Below are 22,428 nucleotides of genomic sequence, written 5' to 3'. Positions count from 1 at the left end.
GAGATTTACATCAACATCTGATGCAATGGATTTTGAGGCAGACTAGACATACAGTTGTGGCTAAAAATATTGGCACCCTTGCAGTTTTTTCTAATAATGCAGCATGTCTTCCCGAAATTGTTGAAATTCAGAAATGGGCTGGGCAAAATTATTGACAACTTTTTACAAGTAGTTATAAATCATTAGATTTCAACTTCCCATTAGAGCTGAACTCACCTGGAGCGAGTAGTAGGTGTCTGCTATATAAAAATCAATCATTAAAAGAGTTTGAATAGAGAAAGATCCATGCTTCTGTTATTTGTCACTGTGTATACTGCAATGAGCATGGATAAAGGAAAGAAAGCCAGTGACTTGTCTGAAGCAGCCTGACAGAAGATTGTAGCCAAGTATGGACAATCTCAAGGCTACAAATAAATCTTCAGACACCTTGATGATCCTGTTTCCACCATACATAATGTTATTAGGGAGTTTAAAGCCCATGGTAATGCAGCCAACCTCCCCGGAAATAGGAAACTTGATTGTTGCGTAGGATTCTCCGAATGATAGAGAAAGCATCTCGATCATCTGTCATACAGATTTAAGCTGATCTTCAAACACGTGGTACAACAGTTTCAATTCACTTCATCTGTTGCCAACTCAATGAAAGGTAGTTCTATGGTCCCACTGCAAAAGAATCCCAAACTGGAGTTTTCCACTCTGAAAAACCAAATTCCTTGGAAAATGTCCTGTGGACCAGTGATAGAAGATTAAAGCTTAAAAAAACACCCAGAAATGATTTAAGACAATGCTGGACTGTTTTGAGCTAGCCAGCAATGAGTCCAGACCTATATCTCGTAGAACTCCTGTGGAGAGATCTGAAAACAGCAGTTGGGAGAAGACACCCATCAAATGTGAGTGGACTGGAGCAGTTTGCATAAAAATAGTGGACCAAACAGCCAGTAGAGATGCAAGAAGCTGTTAAATGCAGATATTTTGACTGAATGCTTTACAACCAAATTTTAAGTCTAGGGTGTCAATAATGTTGTTAATGCAATTTCTTTTCATTTTCTGATTTAAACGGACATAGAGTATTATATTCGGAAAAAAAAAATAAGGCTTTGTATATTAACAGAGAATAAATACTAACAATAAATTACAGAAAAATAAGTAAGTGTTTAGACACATTTTTGAGTGATTTAGAAAAAAATGCAAGGGTGCTAATATTTTTGGCCAGTATTTTTTGGCCACCGTGGGGTACATAGACTCTATACCCCGCATACTAGGTTTGTGGAAGCCCAACTTCATCAGGTGTCACAGAGGAGGGGATCCTGGGGAGGGACCTAAACTTTTTTGATATAATGAGGTGGGTTCTTTATTTTAAAAAGGACAAATACACATTGAAAAATATATGTTTAAAAATTAAGGACAAGAGAATCATTTTTGGACAAATGACAGGCATGATGTTTGTTCTAATATTCAATAATGTGTGTTTTATATTACGAAAAAAACTAAATATTTTCTCGTTTTGCTGTTAATTCTGGTGTGTGTTTACTAAGATAAGTGTAACAGCAATTTCCAACAACCAGTATTCTGAAATCTATTCTTAATAACACTTATAGCATCAGTCTGTTTAGTGGCTTATAGTATATATAATGTAATATAAACCATACTTTTTTATCTACTTTATTATTGTTCCTGAGCTGCTATTTCACACCCCAGACATATTGAGATCATCTGGTTCAGATAATAGACTGGCTTGATAATAAACAGCTAATACCTTGTGGTTTCTTGATAAATAGCTATTTCCGGCAATAATATTCACCAGGTTTCGCCGTAATACTTATTCTGTTATCACCATTTCAGTATAATTAATAATTTAATTTGTACTTCTTAATTATTTTTTTATTTGTGGAACTGAAAGCCCAATCCTGAGTATCAAGTGCATATCCCCTGAGACTGGCCCAGCCATTTTAACCCTTATTGCTCTGGGCCAGTGTATTTGAGGCAGCTGAGTACCACTCAGCTGCCCTGACGATATTTTATTAATAAATTGCAGTCATTTTTAGTCCCTTAGTGTATTTAAACATAATCAGATCGTGGTGTAAATTGACGGTATGCTTTTATTCATACTTGCCAACTCTCCTGCCGCATTTCGGGTGAGTCTCACGGACTCCCGGGAGAGTATGGCAATCTCCCGCCTCGGGCCAAAATGACACGATTTTTGGAGCCCCGCCCCCTGCATGCCCACCTTCCCACTGCAGCTCTGGGATCATACTTGCCATAAGTTGGCAAGTATGCTTTTATTACTCTGAAAGCATTGTCTGAGTTAAGACTATATATTAAAACTCTTCTAAAGCACATATGATGCAAAAGTGCTTCTGATATAATAGCAAGCACAAACTGAAATATGCATTTTGTTATGGTCTGCAGATTAAATGGCATTCACTATATTCTTGTTATTTTATAATAATTGGCAGCAAAATATTGGTGTTTACTAATAACACATCCTTTGGTTTAGTTCTACATTTATGTGTAGTCGAATTGCAATAAATTAAATAGAGTGCTGTCTGCATTGATCTAAAATCCCATACAGATTTTATGACGGTCCTAAAAAGAAAAGTTAATAGATCATACCTGCCTAACTTCATTTTTTTTAAAGGCCTACAGTAGCTAGGTTTTTTGTTTTTAGTTAAGTGTTAAAAGTCCCAGGTATGCGATTTTACGAAAAAAAACATTTGTGCCTGTAATTCAGTTTAATAATATGCTCACTTTTTACAAACTGCATTTTATTAAGTTTGTTCTGCAGTATTTATTTTACTAGCATTATATCCTCAAGCTTTTTTTAGCTTACTTTTTGGAATAGTTATAGATCTCGCTAGTTATAGTTCTACGTAACTTCTCTATTTAAACAAAGTTAAGGATTGTCTATGCCATCTATCTGACACTTTGAACCCTGCAAAACTGGGATCACACCCAGTTATAGCAAACCAGTCTCCTACCACTAGGCCTTGACCAAAGTTTCTGACACGTTTAATACTGATCACATGAATAATTCTGGCAGAGATAACATTAGGGGAATATGGGACAGAAATCACACATGGCTGCAATCTAATCTAGGCTAACAGAAGTAGTTGCACCTTTTAAGGAGACTAGGTAAAGTCCTGAAACATGAATATTGGTAAGCATAGAATACATTTTTAAATATTCAGTTTTTATAGAGAAATGCAATAGCAAAATTGAAAATTAATAAGGTTTGTGTGTACATTGCTATATAAATTATGTACATGTTTTTATGATTCATTCAAATGACTTGTGTGTTATCTATTTTATAGATACAATTTTGTTCAGAGTGTTTATATTTTTTTTCTTGTACCACTGCAGTTTGTTCTGTTTATACCTAACATTTAGTATTCCTTTTGAATAACCTGGGTGACTGTATTTCCAATGCATTATCAGTGATTGCCTGAGATTGTCATCTATAGCTCTAAGAGGCTGTGGCAGACCCCATGAGGGGATACAGCAAGGAGTATTAGGCCAGGATTGTAAATCAATTAAATATTAACTTGATATTGTATTTACATATTCTTGATCACAGGACCCTGGCTGATAATTAAAAGCATCGGAAGAAAATTAATAAACTATAAATCAACTCCGGATTATATTTTGTCAGCATCAAAACCATTATAAGTAGTTTATGATGTTGTAGTTATTTTTTTATTATCGTTTTTTTATTTATATGGCAAAACAAAAGGTCTGCAGCGCCGTACATGAAATTTATAGGGGTACACGATACACAGAGCAATGATCCATAAAGCATTACATAATTCATTATTAAGCCAAACCTAATTATACCACAAGCAGAAATCTACTAATTAACAGATTACACACAAATTACCCAATAATGAAGTTCAAGTTGTTTACCATACAGTGAGAGTGATGGTAATATCCAATGTGAAGTAGGCCTGAGCTCAAGAATACAGGACTAGGGAATCAGGCCAGGTACAGAGACCAATGCAATACTAGAAGGAGAACACATGAATGCAACATCAAGCACCTGATACATGGAAGAGAAAGTAAACCATATAAATTAAAATCCTGCACAATTTATTGACTTATTGCAATCACATATCTCTATGATGTCCCTTTACCATTTCTTGCATTTAAAAAAGAATAAATAAAAGGCATTGCTTAATGGTAATTACAAAAAGCAGTTTTTAGCAACATTTGAAAAGACGGCAAGTGGCAGAATGTTGTGTTGCCTGTAAACGTACATTCATTATTATAGGTACACTGAAAAAGGGAACAATGCTCTCAATGTTCATTTTTTTCCGGTTTGCATTTATAATTCCTACACAAAAGTCATAAAAGTAGTTAGTTTTTAACGTCTGAAATATTAGTGTTCGCTTTTTGACACTAATTTATTGCTTAATTCCTAGCAACATAACAAAAAAGCATCTCTTAGTGAAAAAGATTTTGGTGTATTAATCCTTTTTATACATCAACCTTTTAGTAAATGAACATTATCAAAAAGTTCAATCAATTGTTCATAAATTACTTGAAATGCCAATTAAGCCATTTATTCTAAAATATTCCGTACTCCAAGAATCCAACTGTGCTACAGGGAAAGCCATTTTTCTTTCTACAGAGTGCACAAAGCGCTATGTAGTAAAGCACAAAAGTACCGCTAGAGGACCTAGTGACATGTCTGGCATTTTAGTTCATGATCTATGTACTTAAAGCATTGTGGAACATGGCTGTTCTAGGTTCACTTTTTTTTTTCCTCAGGTACATCCTTGGGTGACTAAAAATGGAGAGGACCCAATGCCCCTGGAGGAAGAACACTGCACAATTGTAGAGGTGACCGAGGAGGAAGTGAAAAATTCAGTCAAGCTTATTCCAAGTTTGACAGCTGTGGTATGAAAATAATTGTTTCTTTTTCTGTGTTGTTACTTTTTTTTTTTATATTGCTATAACAATAGAAATAAATTCATTCTAACATGGTGATCAGTAACTGTGTACTCATAACCTAATATTTTTCTAATGCCAGATGATTTTAAAGGATTAGTACTTTGGGGTTAATTAAGCTCATTCATGTCTGTGCACTTGTAAGGTATGTCAAGTCTTAAAATAACACTGTAATCATGCTGTCATAATACATACCTCCCGATTTAGTACCCAATCACTAGACTGTTGGCAGATGTGGTCTGCAGCACTGAATGAGTGGGAGTTGCCCAATGCTTCAGGAGTGCTAGGCATGGCCCATGTAGTGTGACCGTGCTCCCTTCTCTCATGTGTCGATTAGAAATTTCCAAAGAGAGGTATGATAATAAAATGTTTAGACACATTAATTAACAAAACACTGGATTTAATGCTTTTATTCTGTCAATATATTATTTTTACAAGTATAACAAATTGTGACACAGCAGATGAGCACCCTTTTGTAAGCCGTGCTGCCAACGTGGCAAAGAAAGAAGATAAACTTTGTCTGTTATACCAGGTCAGGTCTTAAATATAGTATATTTTGGTATGTGGTAAAGTAACACTCAACTGACATTATTTATTATTATTGAAGTGTGTTTTAGACTTTTACTTTGCAGCAGGGGGTGATTATTTTTATGCTGTCTGAGGTATATTGAATCACTTTTCTGATAATGATGGTAGCTATTCTACACTACAAGGCAGAATTGCACAAACCATTTTAAATGAATTGTGGGTGGTTAATTGCTTATCAGCAAGTACTCATTTTGAAACAGCTTGTTTTATGTGGGGTGATCTAAATAGGCAATTTTGGTAGCGTGACCATCGCTTTCAGTCACACAATGCTGCAATTTTATCACATTGAGTGAACTTCAATAAGTTCTCTCTAATAAGATAATTGACTAATGGCTCATTTATATTTTTATTTTTTAGGATACAGTGTCTTACTTTTACCTGTTTTAATGACATGTCATATGTCATGTCATAGAGATTAAATTGTGATAATTGATTGTGCAAAGTAGTTCCAGTTAATTAAATGAGATTTAATCTCAGAGACTAAGATCTCATGTAGTTTATTACTTGTCATATATTTTGGCAGTAATTCAATAGTAAAAAAAACAAAACAAAAAAAACATTAAGTGTATTCTGCGCCCCTTTCTAAAAGCAGCTTACCAATTTAGAAGAACATGCAATAATACAATAAGTGACTAAAAATTCAAGTGCTGATAGTGTAGATGTACTGTCAACAAAACTGTGTATATTTAAAGAGACACAATACTCTTTATACCAGTTATATCAAACTGACTTAATAATCATATAACAATCTTATAAAAAGTGTTGAAATGCAAAATATTTATGTTTATGACTGGAGATTGTATCCTTTTCTCTTCTAAATCATTTGTGCATTCACAAATAAACATATGTGAAAGAAAAAACAAACATAGCGTAATCCAGTATAAATAGCATATAATATCCCACATGAAAGGACTTGAATTCTTGGTAGTAAAATTCTAAATACTTCTGGGGTACCTTCCCCCTAAGGTAGCGCACTTACAAAGACCATATGTTTTCTGTGCTCATCAAAAATACTTCTTGAATTTATAAAGTGTAGTTTCCACCTTCACCTCCAAACTCCCATTGTAAATGTACTTACAAACAATAGAAATATTATGAGCGTTGTATTATAAACCTTTTCCAGTTTCCAGATTTCAGTTTTAGTGATGGGTTTCTCCCCAATGGATATATTAAACATAAAAAAGAAGAAATATTTACAATGCGTGATACTGTAAATATAGAATTTATTAATAAAAATTGTAAAATCATAAAAACATATTAATGATGCAATCCAGAGACAAGTCAAAAATACTGATGGATTCCTACCAGATATAGGTGATATTGCGCATAACAAGCATAAGGGTTCTCAAGATGATTGTAGTGAAGAGACATCCAAATGCTCAGATTCTGGTGTTGGTGTTCATCAATGCCTCAAGTAGAAAGAATAAGAATTGGATAAGAGGTTCTTTTCTTTCCCTGCTTAAAAATTAACACATAGTTTATTAAAATAAAATAACCTAATAAACATGCATTTGTGCACTGAAGAGTATGCAACAAACACCAGCCTTTAGGCTTTATAACCTTAATAACCACAAAAATTATTATTTTCTTTTATTTATAAGAAAAACACTGGGAAAGAGGGCCCTGCTTGTAAGAGCTTACATTCTAGAAAGTATTGGCGGAAATAGGGAGGGTAACATTGAGTGGGGGATGTGGAGATGGGACAGTTAAGATGATGGCTGGTAGGCTTGAATGAAAAGATGACTTTTTGGGGCCCAATTGAAGGCTTGGAAGACTGGTGGATAGTCTAATTGGGTATAGGAGTGTGTTCCAGAGGTTGGGAGCATCACGGGAGAAATCCTGAAGGCGGGAGTGAGCAGAGGTTGCGGTCATTGCCAGAAGGTACTGTGTATGTAAATGTGGTTGCATATGTATGGGGGATAGACGTATTTGAGAACTTTGTAGGTGAGGGTAATGTGTAACTCTTTAGTTCAGAATTCCGAGATCTTTTTTGTACTTTGACATTTGTTATAAATGTATTAGAGTATTTTTACCACAATGGACTAATTTAGAACTTGTACCTTGAGGAGATTTGTTATAAATGTATTAATGAGAAAGTACAGTTCTCACACTGGACTAGTTTAGAACTCAGAGGTTTTTATCCATACTGAGATAATCTCAAGTCTTTCATAATGTTAATTATAGGCAAGTACAGGGGGAATCGGGTGCTCAGAATCCCACTCATGGCCAGATTTTTTTTATTAAAATCTCAAGAAAAACTGTTGTCCCGCTATCCAGCTACTATACTTGTACAAACTGAATACATTTATTTCATCCTAGAAATTAAAATATCAGTTTTGTTTTCCATACTGGCAGATATACCTAAGAGAGAAAAATGATTATGCGATGCAATAAGGGCAGACTACTATCCCTTCAATTCTGCCACCAGCTTAGGCCTGCAGGCTCTTTCACAGGATTCCACCAACATTATTGTTAATGAGCCTACACTCATTTGCTATCCATGAGCCTCTGCCTTACTTAGAAAAGGGCATTTATGAACTGTACAAGTGTAGGACTTCACCAAAATGCTCTTTTATGACGACGTGCCTAGCTTCCCGACAAAGACCATGGACTAGATTTACTAAGCTGCGGGTTTGAAAAAGTGGGGATGTTGCCTATAGCAACCAATCAGATTCTAGCTGTCATTTTGTAGACGGTACTAAATAAATGAAAGCTAGAATCTGATTGGTTGCTATTGGCAACATCCCCAGTTTTTCAAACCCGCAGCTTAGTAAATCTAGCCCCATGACTCTCTGGGCTGCAGCAGTTGCAGGGCTGCAGAATTTTGCACCAACTGATGGGAGGAGTTGGTGTGAACGAGGGCTTCACTTGCTAAGTGCTGATTAGGCACACTTGCACACCCAGATTTGCACCTTGTAGGACAGCACTACATACATTTCATGCTTAGTTGGAGGGCATACAGGCCCTTCATAGGGCCTTGAATCCTCTGTTACCTCAGAAATCCCACTCTCTGATTACATTTGAACATTTCTTGATCAATATCGACCCATGTAATATATTTCCTCACACAGAAAAATGCCACATGTAATAAAGACTTTCCCATGTCTTCTTACCAGCCTCATTTATTTAATATATGAATCTGATAAAAATATAATAGGACGTTGGGTGTTGATAGTACTTGTGTATTGTTCCCACCTTGCGCTTTTCCTGGTTTCTTTGCCAACTGTGGGCAGCACGGTGGCTAAGTGGTTAGCACTTCTGCTTCACAGCACTGGGGTCATGAGTTCAATTCCCGACCATGGCCTTATCTGTGTGGAGTTTGTATGTTCTTCCCGTGTTTGCGTGGGTTTCCTCCGGGTGCTCCGGTTTCCTCCCACACTCCAAAAACATACTGGTAGGTTAATTGGCTGCTAACAAATTGACCCTAGTCTGTATGTCTCTCTGTCTATGTGTGTGTATGTTAGGGAATTTAGACTGTAAGCCCCAATGGGGCAGGGACTGATGTGAGTGAGTTCTCTGTACAGCGCTGCGGAATCAGTGGCGCTTTATAAATAAATGGTAATAAATAATAATAATTCGCAGGACTAGGTGAAGAATTATTTTATGGTTCATAAATGAACCTTATTGGCTTTAAAGGGACTCTTTTTAACATACCTGCCACCAAAATTACAGTATACATTACAGTAAATAGGCCAAAGATTTAATTTGAGAGACCATTATGTCCTCATTCACTTTTTTTCTGGCTTACCTCCAAATCAGTGATGGCCAGTACCATCTTAACCCAATAGTAGTTTTTTCAAAGTCTTGCTCAAGCTCACTACTACTGTTTAACAGTATTTACTAGGAGTGCCCATTCAGCTTTGAGACTGAGAATCTAGGAGCAGAATGGTAGAGCTCCATGAGATGACTGCATCTCTAGAGAGTACATAAACATCTTATAATACAGTGCAGGGTATCTCCTAACTAGCTTCAAAAGGGAGCTGCAGCAGAAAGAAAGACAAAATAATTTACCTAATGCTTTATTATATGAATAGGAAAGTGACGAGTTCTCTTTAACCCAAACTATTAACTTGGCCAGACTCTTTATCAGGATACTAATACTTTACTCTGACTAATATAAATTGTCAATACAAGTAAAACTCAAGTGTTGGTTATTTTAATACAAATGTCTACTACTAATATACCAGCACAGGTTCTCTATTATTATACATATATATTAACTTGGCATACTTTACAGCGTTTCTCATTGCAAAATCAGGACAAATTAGACTCTTTGATCTGCCAAAACCATGCTATGCCCATCAAAAGTCATGCTTCTTTCCAGACAGGCCAAAAATTAATTCACTTTTATAAAAGCTAATAATGTACCGTATTTCCCCAAGTATAAGACGCACCCCTGTATAAGACGCACCTTAATTTTGGGGCCCAAAATTAAAAAAAAGATGTATTACATAAAGACTTACAGCTCCGAGACTGTGGGAGGCGCCTGAAGGACCTTAAGGTCCTTTTGCCAATCAGCGAGGGCAAGCTGTGTGAAAACAGCCAGCACGGACACGCTGTGGGAAGCAGCCAGCGGGGGACAAGCTGTGTAAAACAGCCAGCACGGACACGCTGTGGGAAGCAGCCAGCGGGGGACAAGCTGTGTAAAACAGCCAGCACAGACATCCTGTGTGAAGCAACCAGCGGGGACACGCTGTTCCGATTAGCGGGGACTTCTTTCACACACCAGGTGCCGACTTCTTCATTAAGGTAAGTAGCGCTTGCAGTGTATAAGACGCACCTTTTTTTTAGACCCAAAATTTGGGGGGAAAAGGTGCGTCTTATACTTGGGGAAATACGGTAAATACAATATGCATATCTGCCCTGGCCCTTCCTTAATCCCACTTTCCTCACCCTCTAACCATGATACTTGCTACCTACTTAACCTTCAAATAGAATAGGATTACTAATACCCTTTCAGTACACTAAGCAAGCCATTGCCAAAGCAACACCCATAATTATGCATGTGAAACATACATTTTTGCAGTAAACCTCAGATTTCGGTACGTAGGCATGTACACTGTTTATTTACAGAGATTATAATCTGTTTATATGCGATTCCATTTATAGTTAGTGGAAATCAGTTTGCAGAATGACAATGTTCATTTCTCATAAATGGGTAATAGAGCATTTGGTTTCCATGGGGATATGCTAAATTTGGTCTATTTATTACCATGAGAAGAACTGTCCTAAAAAACAGTAGGCAGTCAAACCTTACAGGTGATATATATATTAAGTAGGATGAAGTTTCCCCATAGATTAAAGCTAGCTCTAATTAAGTATGCAAATTTAATTAATGTCTTTCTGTGGATAACATTAATAACCTATATTTAATTTGGTAATGTATTTCAATAGCCTGGCATATATTTTTTCTGAAATCTTCTTTAGGTATTTTATTTTATACAATGTTCTGCTCTTTAAGCAGCTAGCATACATTCTCGATATTTAGTATAATTCTGCAATGATGTTTAAAAAAAAAACAATCTACATATAAAATATTAAGTATTTTTAGAATTTCCTAAGTAAATTGAATTGTTCTTTTAAAAATCAAATATTTGCCTATATGCCTGTGGTTTATAATCCTTAAATAAAATCTCCTCCCAAAATGTACAATTTAGTTTTGGGTGGAGTTTATAGTGTATTATTTTTATTTGGTGAGGCGTACGTTGGTTCTCCTTAAAAGGCATATTATCAGGGGCAAACGGAGGATTTTTAAGGGGGTTTCCGCCCCCCAAAAAAAAATAGAGAGAGAGAGCTGCTGCGCAGCAGCTCCATTTTTTTAGCGATGCTGTACTGTACAGCAGCCGCGGCGCTGTCAAAGAAGCGTCTGCGGCGGTGCTGTATTGTAGTACAATACAGCACGCCTTTGTGACAGCGCCTGTGCTGACGCTTCTGTGACAGCGCCGCAGCTGCTGTACAGTACAGGGCAATGTTTAGTACCCATTAGTTTGCAGATGGGAGGGGTTTCTGGAGAACCAGAAACCCCCCCCTGCGTGCGCCCCTGATTATATACATTTATATATTAACCAGTAAGCCAATGTATTTAATACCTGAATGTAAGAATTGAACTAAAGGTAGCCATGATGTCACTTAACTTTTATGGCCTTACTGAAATTTGGGAGGATCTGGAGTAGGTGATGACTCCCGCTATGCTTTGGTCTCCATGAGGAAATTGAGTGTAGATGACTGAGCCCGTGAGCGCCCAGGCTGATTGAAATGTACTATATCAGTCAGTGCAGATTTTGTACTTGGTATCTATTAGGGATGAGCGCGCTCGGATTTCTGAAATCCGAGCCCACCCGAACATTGCGGATCCGAGTCGGATCCGAGACAGATCCGGGTATTGGCGCCAAATTCAAAAGTGAAACTGAGGCTCTGACTCATAATCCCGTTGTCGGATCTCGCGATACTCGGATCCTATAAATTCCCCGCTAGTCGCCGCCATCTTCACTCGGGCATTGATCAGGGTAGAGGGAGGGTGTGTTAGGTGGTCCTCTGTGCTGTTTAGTTCTGTGCTGTTTAGTTCTGTGCTGTTTAGTGCTGTGCTGTTTAGTGCTGTGCTGTGCTGTGCTGTGCTGTGCTGTGCTGTGCTGTGTTCTGCAGTATCAGTCCAGTGGTGCTGTGTGCTGTGCTCTGTCCTTCTGAGGTCAGTGGTGCTGCTGGGTCCTGTGCTGTGTCCTGTTCAGTCCAGTGGTGCTGTGTCCTGTGCTCTGTGCTTCTAAGGGCATAGTTATTTCCCCAATATTCCCCTGTGTTTAAAAAAATAAAAAAAAGTTTTTTTTATAAAATACCAAAAACTACTTTAATATTTTTTAATTACCACAAAATTTTCACAACCAATCCTGCAGTATAAGCCCATTGGTACTGCAATATTACCAAGTTCACACATTCAGCAGTAAAAGTCCAGTGGTACTGCAATATTACAAAGTTTACACATTCTGCAGTATCAGTCCAGTGGTGCTGTGTCCTGTGCTCTGTCCTGCTGAGTTCCGTAGTGCTGCTGGGTCCTGTGCCGTGTCCTGTTCAGTCCAGTGGTGCTGTGTCCTGTGCTCTGTGCTTCTAAGGGCATAGTTATTTCCCCATTATTCCCAAGTTTGTAAAAAATAAAAAAAAAGAAAAAAAAAATTAAAAATTAAAAAAAAAAAAAAATATATAATAATTATAACCAAATTTGCAAAACCAATCCAGCATTATAAGTCCATTGGTACTGCAATATTACCAAGTTCACACATTCAGCAGTAAAAGTCCAGTGGTACTGCAATATTACAAAGTTTACACATTCTGCAGTATCAGTCCAGTGGTGCTGTGTCCTGTGCTCTGTCCTGCTGAGTTCCGTAGTGCTGCTGGGTCCTGTGCCGTGTCCTGTTCAGTCCAGTGGTGCTGTGTCCTGTGCTCTGTGCTTCTAAGGGCATAGTTATTTCCCCATTATTCCCAAGTTTGTAAAAAATAAAAAAAAATAAAAAAAAAAAAAATTAAAAAAAAAAAAAATATATAATAATTATAACCAAATTTGCAAAACCAATCCAGCATTATAAGTCCATTGGTACTGCAATATTACCAAGTTCACACATTCTGCAGTATCTTGTGCTACATATAATGGAGAGCAAAAATTTGGAGGATAAAGTAGGGAAAGATCAAGACCCACTTCCTCCTAATGCTGAAGCTGCTGCCACTAGTCATGACATAGACGATGAAATGCCATCAACGTCGTCTGGCAAGCCCGATGCCCAATCTCCTAGTACAGGGCATGTAAAATCCAAAAAGCCCAAGTTCTCAAAAAACAGCAAAAAAAGAAAATTAAAATCATCTGAGGAGAAACGTAAAGTTGGCAATATGCCAATTACGACAAGTAGTGGCAAGGAACGGCTTAGGCCCTGTCCCGTGTTCATGACTAGTGGTCCAACCTCACCCAAGGATCAAAGCCCTCCTCCCCCCCCCTACAAAAAATTTAAGAGAGTTATGCTGTCAGCAACAACAACAAAACAGCAAAGAACTCTGCCTTCTAAACAGATGACATCACAAATCCCCAAGGCGAGTCCAAGGGTGTTGTTGGTTGTGAACCCTGACCTTCCCATCACTGTACGGGAAGAGGTGACTCCATCCAGCATTTGCAGCACGCCCTCTGCATATGCTGGAAGGATCACCCACAGTCCAGTTACAGATTTGGCTAATGAAGGTGTGAATGTTGTGCACTGGGAGGAGGATATTGATGTAGCTGGCGCTGAGGAGGATGTTGATGATTATGATGCAGACAGATACCAAATTGCATTTCTCAATTTCTATTTATATTCTAGATTATATAACGGCTGAAAAGTTTTCTGTTTTACTCCTAGTGGAGAGGGGATCTGATGCAGACAGATACCAAACTGCCTTTGTCCATTTCTTTGTATATTTGAATTGCTAGTTCGACAGTCTATGCAGGCTGCTTTATTTATATTCAACTACAAGTGTAGGGCGGGGGGGGGGGGCATAGATAGCCACCAAAGTAACGTGGTCCATTTAATTTCACTTTCTAGCTCCACAGTCTGTGCAGCCTGCTTTTTTTTATCTTCAAAGTATTTATATTTACAAGCCTTGCAATCTAAATTAACTAGAGGTAGTGACGTGGTAGAACTCCAAAAGGCAGTTTGGAAGCCCCTGTACAAACTGGCTCTATTTTTTAACTGAGTTGTCCCCCCTCCAGTGTGTACTCGGAAAGAGTTTTTAGTGCAGCGGGGAACCTGGTCAGTGAGCGGCGAAGGAGGTTGCTTCCTCACAACGTTGAAAAAATGATGTTTATAAAAATGAATAATCAATTCCTCAATGAAGTACAGCACTGCCCTCCAGATACTACAGAGGGACCTGTGGTTGTGGAGTCCAGCGGGGACGAATTGATAATGTGTGATGAGGAGGAAGTAGACACTGTAGGGGGAGAGGAATCAGAGGTTGAGGATGAGGACGACATCTTGCCTCAGTAGAGCCTGTTTAGTCTGTACAGGGAGAGATGAATAGCTTTTTTGGTGTGGGGGCCCAAACAAACCAATCATTTCAGTCAAAGTTGTTTGGTAGGCCCTGTCGCTGAAATGATTGGTTTGTTAAAGTGTGCATGTCCTATTTCAACAACAGACCTCTCAACTGCAGCTCATCCCTCCTCTGCGGGGATAATGTCTCCTGTGCTCTGACACGTCACTCTGTGTACTCTCAGCCTCAGGATCTGACACTACAGCTACCATGCCTCTTGTAGCAGCCCTCACTCCAGGGCCTCTTCCATGTGCAGTGTCCCCCTCTCTCTTGGGTTCACTATAGTGGCATGGAGTTCTCCCCCTCATCCAGGGCACACATTCCTTGCCCTGGCTCAGTCACCACGCTCAGACTTCCAGGCAATGCTGGGGGAGCCTGGGAGCTTCCACCCCAGGTCCCCAGCTACAACTCTCCTCTCCTGTGTCTTCTCTCTCTTTCTGACACTTGAAAGATCGTGCCTTTAAATGAAAAAGTCAGTCTTGATTGCACGACTATGTGCAAGTGCAACAGGGACATTTTTTTGGGTTTACAAAGTCAAACAGTAACACTACGACCCTGTCTGTCTGGGGTCTGTCAATGACGAATTGTCTGGAGCATGTTTTGAGGAGGTATTGTGGCCCCGGTATCAAATTGGGTACCGGGGCCACCACACTACGCAGTCAAGATACTTGTTTGGTGGAATTCAGACCAGTTGAGGGTTTTATTATTATATTGTGTGGACCACTCTATCTATACCACACTACAACTCTATACCACTCTATTTCCTACTTTAATTCTATTTAATTCTATTTCCTACTTTAATTCTATTACTAATTAATTAACATAAAGAGGAACCAAAAAAACCAATTTTACCAAAAGTATAATATGACTTAGACTTACAAACACTACACTTGAAAGATCGTGCCTTTAAATGAAAAAGTAAGTCTTCATTGCACGACTATGTGCAACAGGGACAGTTTTTTTCTTTACAAAGTCAACTAATAACACTTGGACCCTGTCTGTCTTTAACATACTTAATGGGATCTCAATGACGAATTGTCTGTAGCATGTTTGGAGGAGGTATTGTGGCCCCGGTATCAAGTTGGGTACCGGGGCCACCCCACTACGCAGTCCAGATACTTGTTTGGTGGAATTCTGACACGTGGAGGGTGTATTTATTTTATTGTGGCCCCGGTATCAAGTTGGGTACCGGGGCCACCCCACTACGCAGTCCAGATACTTGTTTGGTGGAATTCTGACACGTGGAGGGTGTATTTATTTTATTGTGGCCCCGGTATCAAGTTGGGTACCGGGGCCACCCCACTACGCAGTCCAGATACTTGTTTGGTGGAATTCTGACACGTGGAGGGTGTATTTATTTTATTGTGGCCCCGGTATCAAGTTGGGTACCGGGGCCACCCCACTACGCAGTCCAGATACTTGTTTGGTGGAATTCTGACACGTGGAGGGTGTATTTATTTTATTGTGGCCCCGGTATCAAGTTGGGTACCGGGGCCACCCCACTACGCAGTCCAGATACTTGTTTGGTGGAATTCTGACACGTGGAGGGTGTATTTATTTTATTGTGGCCCCGGTACCAAATTGTGTACCGGGGCCACCACACTACGCAGTCAAGATAGATAGATGCGTATCATAGATAAAGTACATTCAGTGGTGTGGGGCAAATTGAAAAATATTCAAAATGCACTGACATTATCAAAAACAAGAGGTTGTCACACGCTAAAACTCCAACATGTATATGATGGAGAGGATGGAGGAGCAGCCGTATGTGTAGTGTAATGCAGACCTGTTGAAGGTTTTTTATATATTTTATTGTGGTGCCCAGTGCCCACTCCTCTACGCAGTCCAGGTACATTTATTGGTGCGAATCAAACCAGTTGATGGTTTTCTTATTATATATATTGTGGTGACCCACTCCTCTACGCAGTCCAGGTACATTTATTGGTGCGATTCATAAAAGTTCAGGGTTTTTAATATATTGTGGTGACCCACTCCTCTACGCAGTCCAGGTACATTTATTGGTGCGAATCAAACAAGTTGATGGTTTTCTTATTATATATATTGTGGTGACCCACTCCTCTACGCAGTCCAGGTACATTTATTGGTGCGATTCATAAAAGTTCAGGGTTTTTAATATATTGTGGTGACCCACTCCTCTACGCAGTCCAGGTACATTTATTGGTGCGATTCATAAAAGTTCAGGGTTTTTAAGATATTGTGGTGACCCACTCCTCTACGCAGTCCAGGTACATTTATTGGTGCGAATCAAACCAGTTGATGGTTTTCTTATTATATATATTGTGGTGACCCACTCCTCTACGCAGTCCAGGTACATTTATTGGTGCGATTCATAAAAGTTCAGGGTTTTTAATATATTGTGGTGACCCACTCCTCTACGCAGTCCAGGTACATTTATTGGTGCGAATCAAACAAGTTGATGGTTTTCTTATTATATATATTGTGGTGACCCACTCCTCTACGCAGTCCAGGTACATTTATTGGTGCGATTCATAAAAGTTCAGGGTTTTTAATATATTGTGGTGACCCACTCCTCTACGCAGTCCAGGTACATTTATTGGTGCGATTCATAAAAGTTCAGGGTTTTTAAGATATTGTGGTGACCCACTCCTCTACGCAGTCCAGGTACATTTATTGGTGCGAATCAAACCAGTTGATGGTTTTCTTATTATATATATTGTGGTGACCCACTCCTCTACGCAGTCCAGGTACATTTATTGGTGCGATTCATAAAAGTTCAGGGTTTTTAAGATATTGTGGTGACCCACTCCTCTACGCAGTCCAGGTACATTTATTGGTGCGAATCAAACCAGTTGATGGTTTTCTTATTATATATATTGTGGTGACCCACTCCTCTACGCAGTCCAGGTACATTTATTGGTGCGATTCATAAAAGTTCAGGGTTTTTAATATATTGTGGTGACCCACTCCTCTACGCAGTCCAGGTACAATTATTGGTGCGAATCATAAAAGTTCAGGGTTTTTAATATATATTGTGGTGACCCACTCCTCTACGCAGTCCAGAAAGATACCTTGTTGCAACGTTTTGGACTAATAACTATATTGTGAGGTGTTCAGATTCAGAATACACTGTAAATTAGTGGAAATGCTTGTTATTGAATGTTATTGAGGTTAATAATAGCCTAGGAGTGAAAATAAGCCCAAAAACTTGATTTTTAAACTTTTTATGTTTTTTTCAAAAAAAATCCGAATCCAATACCTTAAATCCGAACCGAGACCTTTCGTCAAGTGTTTTGCGAGACAAATCCGAACCTCAAAAATAACGAAAATCCGGATCCAAAACACAAAACACGAGACCTCAAAAGTCGCCGGTGCACATCCTTAGTATCTATCTGGTATATCTGGCCAACTTTGCAATATATGTAGTATGTTTGTGATTTTTTTGTGTTATGTTTTAAAGTACCAACAAAAATACTTGATTAAAAATTAAATATATATAATTTATATTTATATATTGGAAAGTACCGTCTTGGATGAACCATGAATTTGATTAATGGGGACACACCTATGTATGTACAGTTCTACAAAAATGGGTGCAAATATACATATATAGATCTGCACACTGTGGGGGTTATTTACAAAAAGCCAGATTTACATGGTGCAACACATTTATATATTGGCAATTGTGCCTGCTTTTACAGGTCAGCATTCACACCAACATTCAGTGTGATAGTGGTCCACTGGCACATTTTGCAGATCTTGTGTATATATACACAAAGAGGTACTTGGCATATTGGTGTATCTATGATGTGGGTTCTTATGGAAAGATCCTGCTAGGATCCCTTAAATTCAGTGGAAACTTAGAGCTGTGCAACCAGAAATACCATACATACAAAGATATTGACTCTTTTGTTAATCTAAGTTAGTCTGTGTGTTTGTCACATATGTATTAATATTGAATGAATCCCTTTATGTTCCTGTAGTTTCATACATGTTCCTGTAGCTGCATACATGTTCTTGTATTGACTCTATTTTTGTCTTGTAGATTTTAGTAAAAGCAATGTTGAGGAAGCGCTCATTTGGAAATCCATTTGAATGTACAAGGAGAGAAGAAAGATCAATGTCTGCCCCAGGAAACCTTTTAATGTAAGTTAACAACAGAAAATAGGTTTTTACATCATTATGCTGGTTACACCAGTTAGTCTAATTTGATCTACACCTTGTAATGTTTTAATATTTATGAACATACAAGTTGCCTACTAAGGCAGGAGCTTGTCGAGTTTCACAGAAAAATAGACAATTTTGCAGAGGTACAAATTCTGGTGATACCATCTTTTGAGTTCTGCTTTTTCTTCATCACTCCACGGAATGGACCAGTATGAAATGTCGCTATGTTGTCTATCTCGCAAGCTTGTCTAGCTTATACATTAAGGTTAGGTTGGATACAAATCTGCTATTTTATCTTTAACATTAAGCTTCTTACCTTGTTGATGTTTGAGTCACTCAAACACAATGGATCAGGGATGGGTGTAAATTGACATTCTACCTTTGAACTCAATTACCACCATGAGACTTCAGAAATCAATATAGTGCTGTAGAATTCAAACTTTCAAATTGAGAATTGTGGCTTTTTACAGCATAAATTTGCGAGTCTAGTAACATGACCCCAATTCTATGAGTTCTAACACTTGTTGTTCTTGTGTGTGTCCATTGCCAACTGCAAATCAACTACACAATATGGGTTCGCTAATTTGCAATAATATACAAAGTTGCAAATTGTTTGTGGAGGAAATTTTTTAAATTCTTTTTTTTTTTTTTCCATATGGTTACATTTCATTAATTTCATAGAAGCTTCTTTTTCTTTTGCATGAAACACATTTTTGCATTCTAATATTTTCAACAGTTGGACCAAGCAAGGGAAATATTTGGAGGGCGGCCACAATGTTCACATCTACCTTCACTTACCATCTGTTATCACAGTGGAAACATGATGCCACCACGACCCAAATGTTCCACAATCTGCTTCTTGTAGCAGCCCCCAGCCAGTGTTTGTTTGAACCTTTTGGTTTCTTGAAAGTGAAGATTTTTTTCTTTTAATTTTTTTTTGTGCTGAAAGGTCACCTTATTGGATGGAACCTAGTGCCACTTCCATATTCTCGCTGTCATTTTCAGTAATAAATTGTTTTGCATTTAGCTTCCACCTACAATAATTAGTCTCCAGACAAACACTGCAATCACTGACTGCAGAATATATCTTATATTCCCCAACACCAGCAGCGTAGGCATTTTGATCATCAAATGTCAATTCATTTTTCATAGAATCAAAAATGATGGGAGGCATTGATGTTCAGTGCATCATAATCTGCTGCTTCAATCTAATTTTGTAAGACATTTCAGGGACATGTTTTTTCTAATTTCACTTTTCTCACACTGTATTGTACTCTGCCTAAAAAAATCTGGTCTAGGCACTAGGGCAAACAGTAACTATAGCTGCTGCTGATGAATCGCACTCTGCAGTAACAGGAATATATGATTGCTATTACTGTCTATAAAAATCACTACATACTATTAAATACAATTTTAGTCTATTTTGGAAGTCATTGTTAATTATTATGCACATGGACTATGAAAGAGTTGTTGTTTAGCTATATAACATTTTGTGCTGATCAGTGGTAAGATTTACAGAATAAATTTATTATAAGTCCATGATGTAAAATGACAAATGGGGTGAGTACATTTTTTAGCTACTATGCTTTGAAATTTTTGCATTTATCCTCTAATCTCATGCTATGGCAAAGAAAAGTGTCAGGCCCATTGTTTTACAAATATGGATGGTCATTTAGTAGCTTTTTATACCTTTGCTAAGTTACATTTAATTATAAATATTTGCTGCGCTAGACCTGTGATTTTATATTACATTGTTGGTGGTGGTGTCATCGACTACATAAGTTTCTATATAGTACTAACATATTCCACATAAGTGTAATTGGTACAATAAATGGAAAGAGGGTTCTGCACAAGTAATGCAAGGAACTCATTTTATTTCAGCTGTATTGATCAACTGAAACCTTTCAGATACTTATGGTAAAGGATGGGTTTAACTCTTTGGCATCTGTAGGCACTTAACCATTGGTCGAAGCTCCACCCCTTTCACTAGACCACTGATGCACAATACTTGACCCATGGGTGCATATGGACCATTTTTTTGTAGCTTGTGGGAAGCAGAACAAATACAGAGAGAACTGTCACATCAGGACAGAAATAATACTGCAGTATTTCTGCCCCGGGACCTCTGTATCTGTCTCAGATTGTAACTGGCCTCTCTGTGGCTAGCGAAAGTGGGAAGGAAAAGGACTTCCAGTCCTCACTCCAGCAACCAGAGTGAGATCTGGCATCCTTCCCCTTCACTCTGATTGGGAGACAGGCTGTCTAGGTGCTGCTGAGGAGGTGCTTGGAAGGTAGGCAAGAAATATGCATGTGAATGTGTTGTACAAGAGTGGGTGGGTGTTATAGGGGAGTGTCATGGAACATAACCACACCCACTACATGGGATGGCCACACCTTTGCTTTGGAGCTGTGTACACATTTATGTCCACGTGGAGAATATCTAACAATGTCATCCTTATCGCTAATCTCATGTTTAATCAAGTATTATCATTGCACCTTCAGATGAGTATGATCTCCCAATGTGACCTCCAAGATTGGGCATTGCCCTAGACACTTTTATACAGAACATGCTCTAGCTCGATTGTTTCTTTTCTAGAGCAGAATATAATGGCACTTTTGATCTTTCAGATGAACTCACATTTTTGATTTTTAGATTTGCATATTATAAGACTATTTCACCAAGAGCAAAGGTAGGGTTCTTTATGTTGGGGTGCTTAAGTAGTGGACTTCTTTTCTGCGTAAGGTGGTCGGGGCAAACTTACTAACAGTTTAAAATGGAATATGTAACTTTTATATATGAAATATTGTCTGTAGCTATAACTATTACAGGACTTTGCCATTTATGTGGTTATAGATGATTTTTTTGCCATTGCAAGGCTTAAGTGCACCCTGTGGCATTGGATGCCACGTGGAACAACCCAATTAGTTTATGAAAGGTTGAACTTGGTGGACCAGCTTCACAAATGGTTTTAAACAAAGTGAGTATACAAGTTTCAAAATCCAGAGATGGGCAGTGTTCAAATCCTTTGTATATATTAAAGAGAAATATAAAGATACCAGGATGTCAAAGAAATACAGTTGCACATTACAGTTAGTTTGTGTGTGTTTGCTCTTCATGTATACTCTAATTCTGATTCCCATGAAAATCTAGGAATAAACACTTTACTTTGTATATTAACTAATGGGCAGACTAGCACAAACTATAGTGCAAGTTGTTACTTCATTTCATAAACACTATTAAAAAATCTTCTAAGAGAAGGACCATGAATTTAGGAAAATCAAAGTCTCAGAGATGTGTGGTAGTACAATCTTAGCTTGTATCCTGTGTGAAGGAAATCTTTATGTTGTCAGGGAATATTTGGAGAAGATTGGACGGTCTTTTGTATCCTTTAATTTAAAGTTGCTTTTTTGTGATTTGATGCTGGTTATGAAGACATGGATCAGGGCAAATTCATGATACAGTATCTGAATAAGTGTGGTTCTAACTAACATTGACCAATACATTGTGGATGCTAGTTGTAATCCTTTCTGAGTAATATTCATTATAATTGGAAGATGCCAATTGACAAAGAATTCTGTGTTTTACATATTTATCTTCTGGGAAAATATTTATCCAAGGAGTAATGCTTTTGTGTGAGTGTCAATGAAAAGCTGAGGAGTTAGTAAGAGCTATAGCTATAGAGAATGTGTTTCATTGGCATTTTGCAGTTC

At 38.1% G+C, this 22,428-nt stretch overlaps 1 protein-coding gene across 4 annotated transcripts in view; it reads left to right on the top strand.

Annotated features, from left to right (window-relative positions):
* CAMKK1 (calcium/calmodulin dependent protein kinase kinase 1) overlaps nucleotides 1-22,428 on the top strand; it is a 293,477-nt gene that overhangs the window by 249,311 nt on the left and 21,738 nt on the right. For all 4 annotated transcript variants that reach the window (XM_075194965.1, XM_075194968.1, XM_075194966.1 and 1 more), the window contains exons 14-15: nucleotides 4,765-4,893; nucleotides 18,596-18,696. In XM_075194965.1, the coding sequence (XP_075051066.1) occupies nucleotides 4,765-4,893; nucleotides 18,596-18,696 (230 nt within the window). The remainder of the gene's footprint in view (nucleotides 1-4,764; nucleotides 4,894-18,595; nucleotides 18,697-22,428) is intronic.

This window comes from Mixophyes fleayi, chromosome 2, assembly GCF_038048845.1.
Source record: "Mixophyes fleayi isolate aMixFle1 chromosome 2, aMixFle1.hap1, whole genome shotgun sequence".
Taxonomy (NCBI): Eukaryota; Metazoa; Chordata; class Amphibia; order Anura; family Limnodynastidae; genus Mixophyes; species Mixophyes fleayi.
This window is presented reverse-complemented; position numbering and strand designations above follow the sequence as displayed.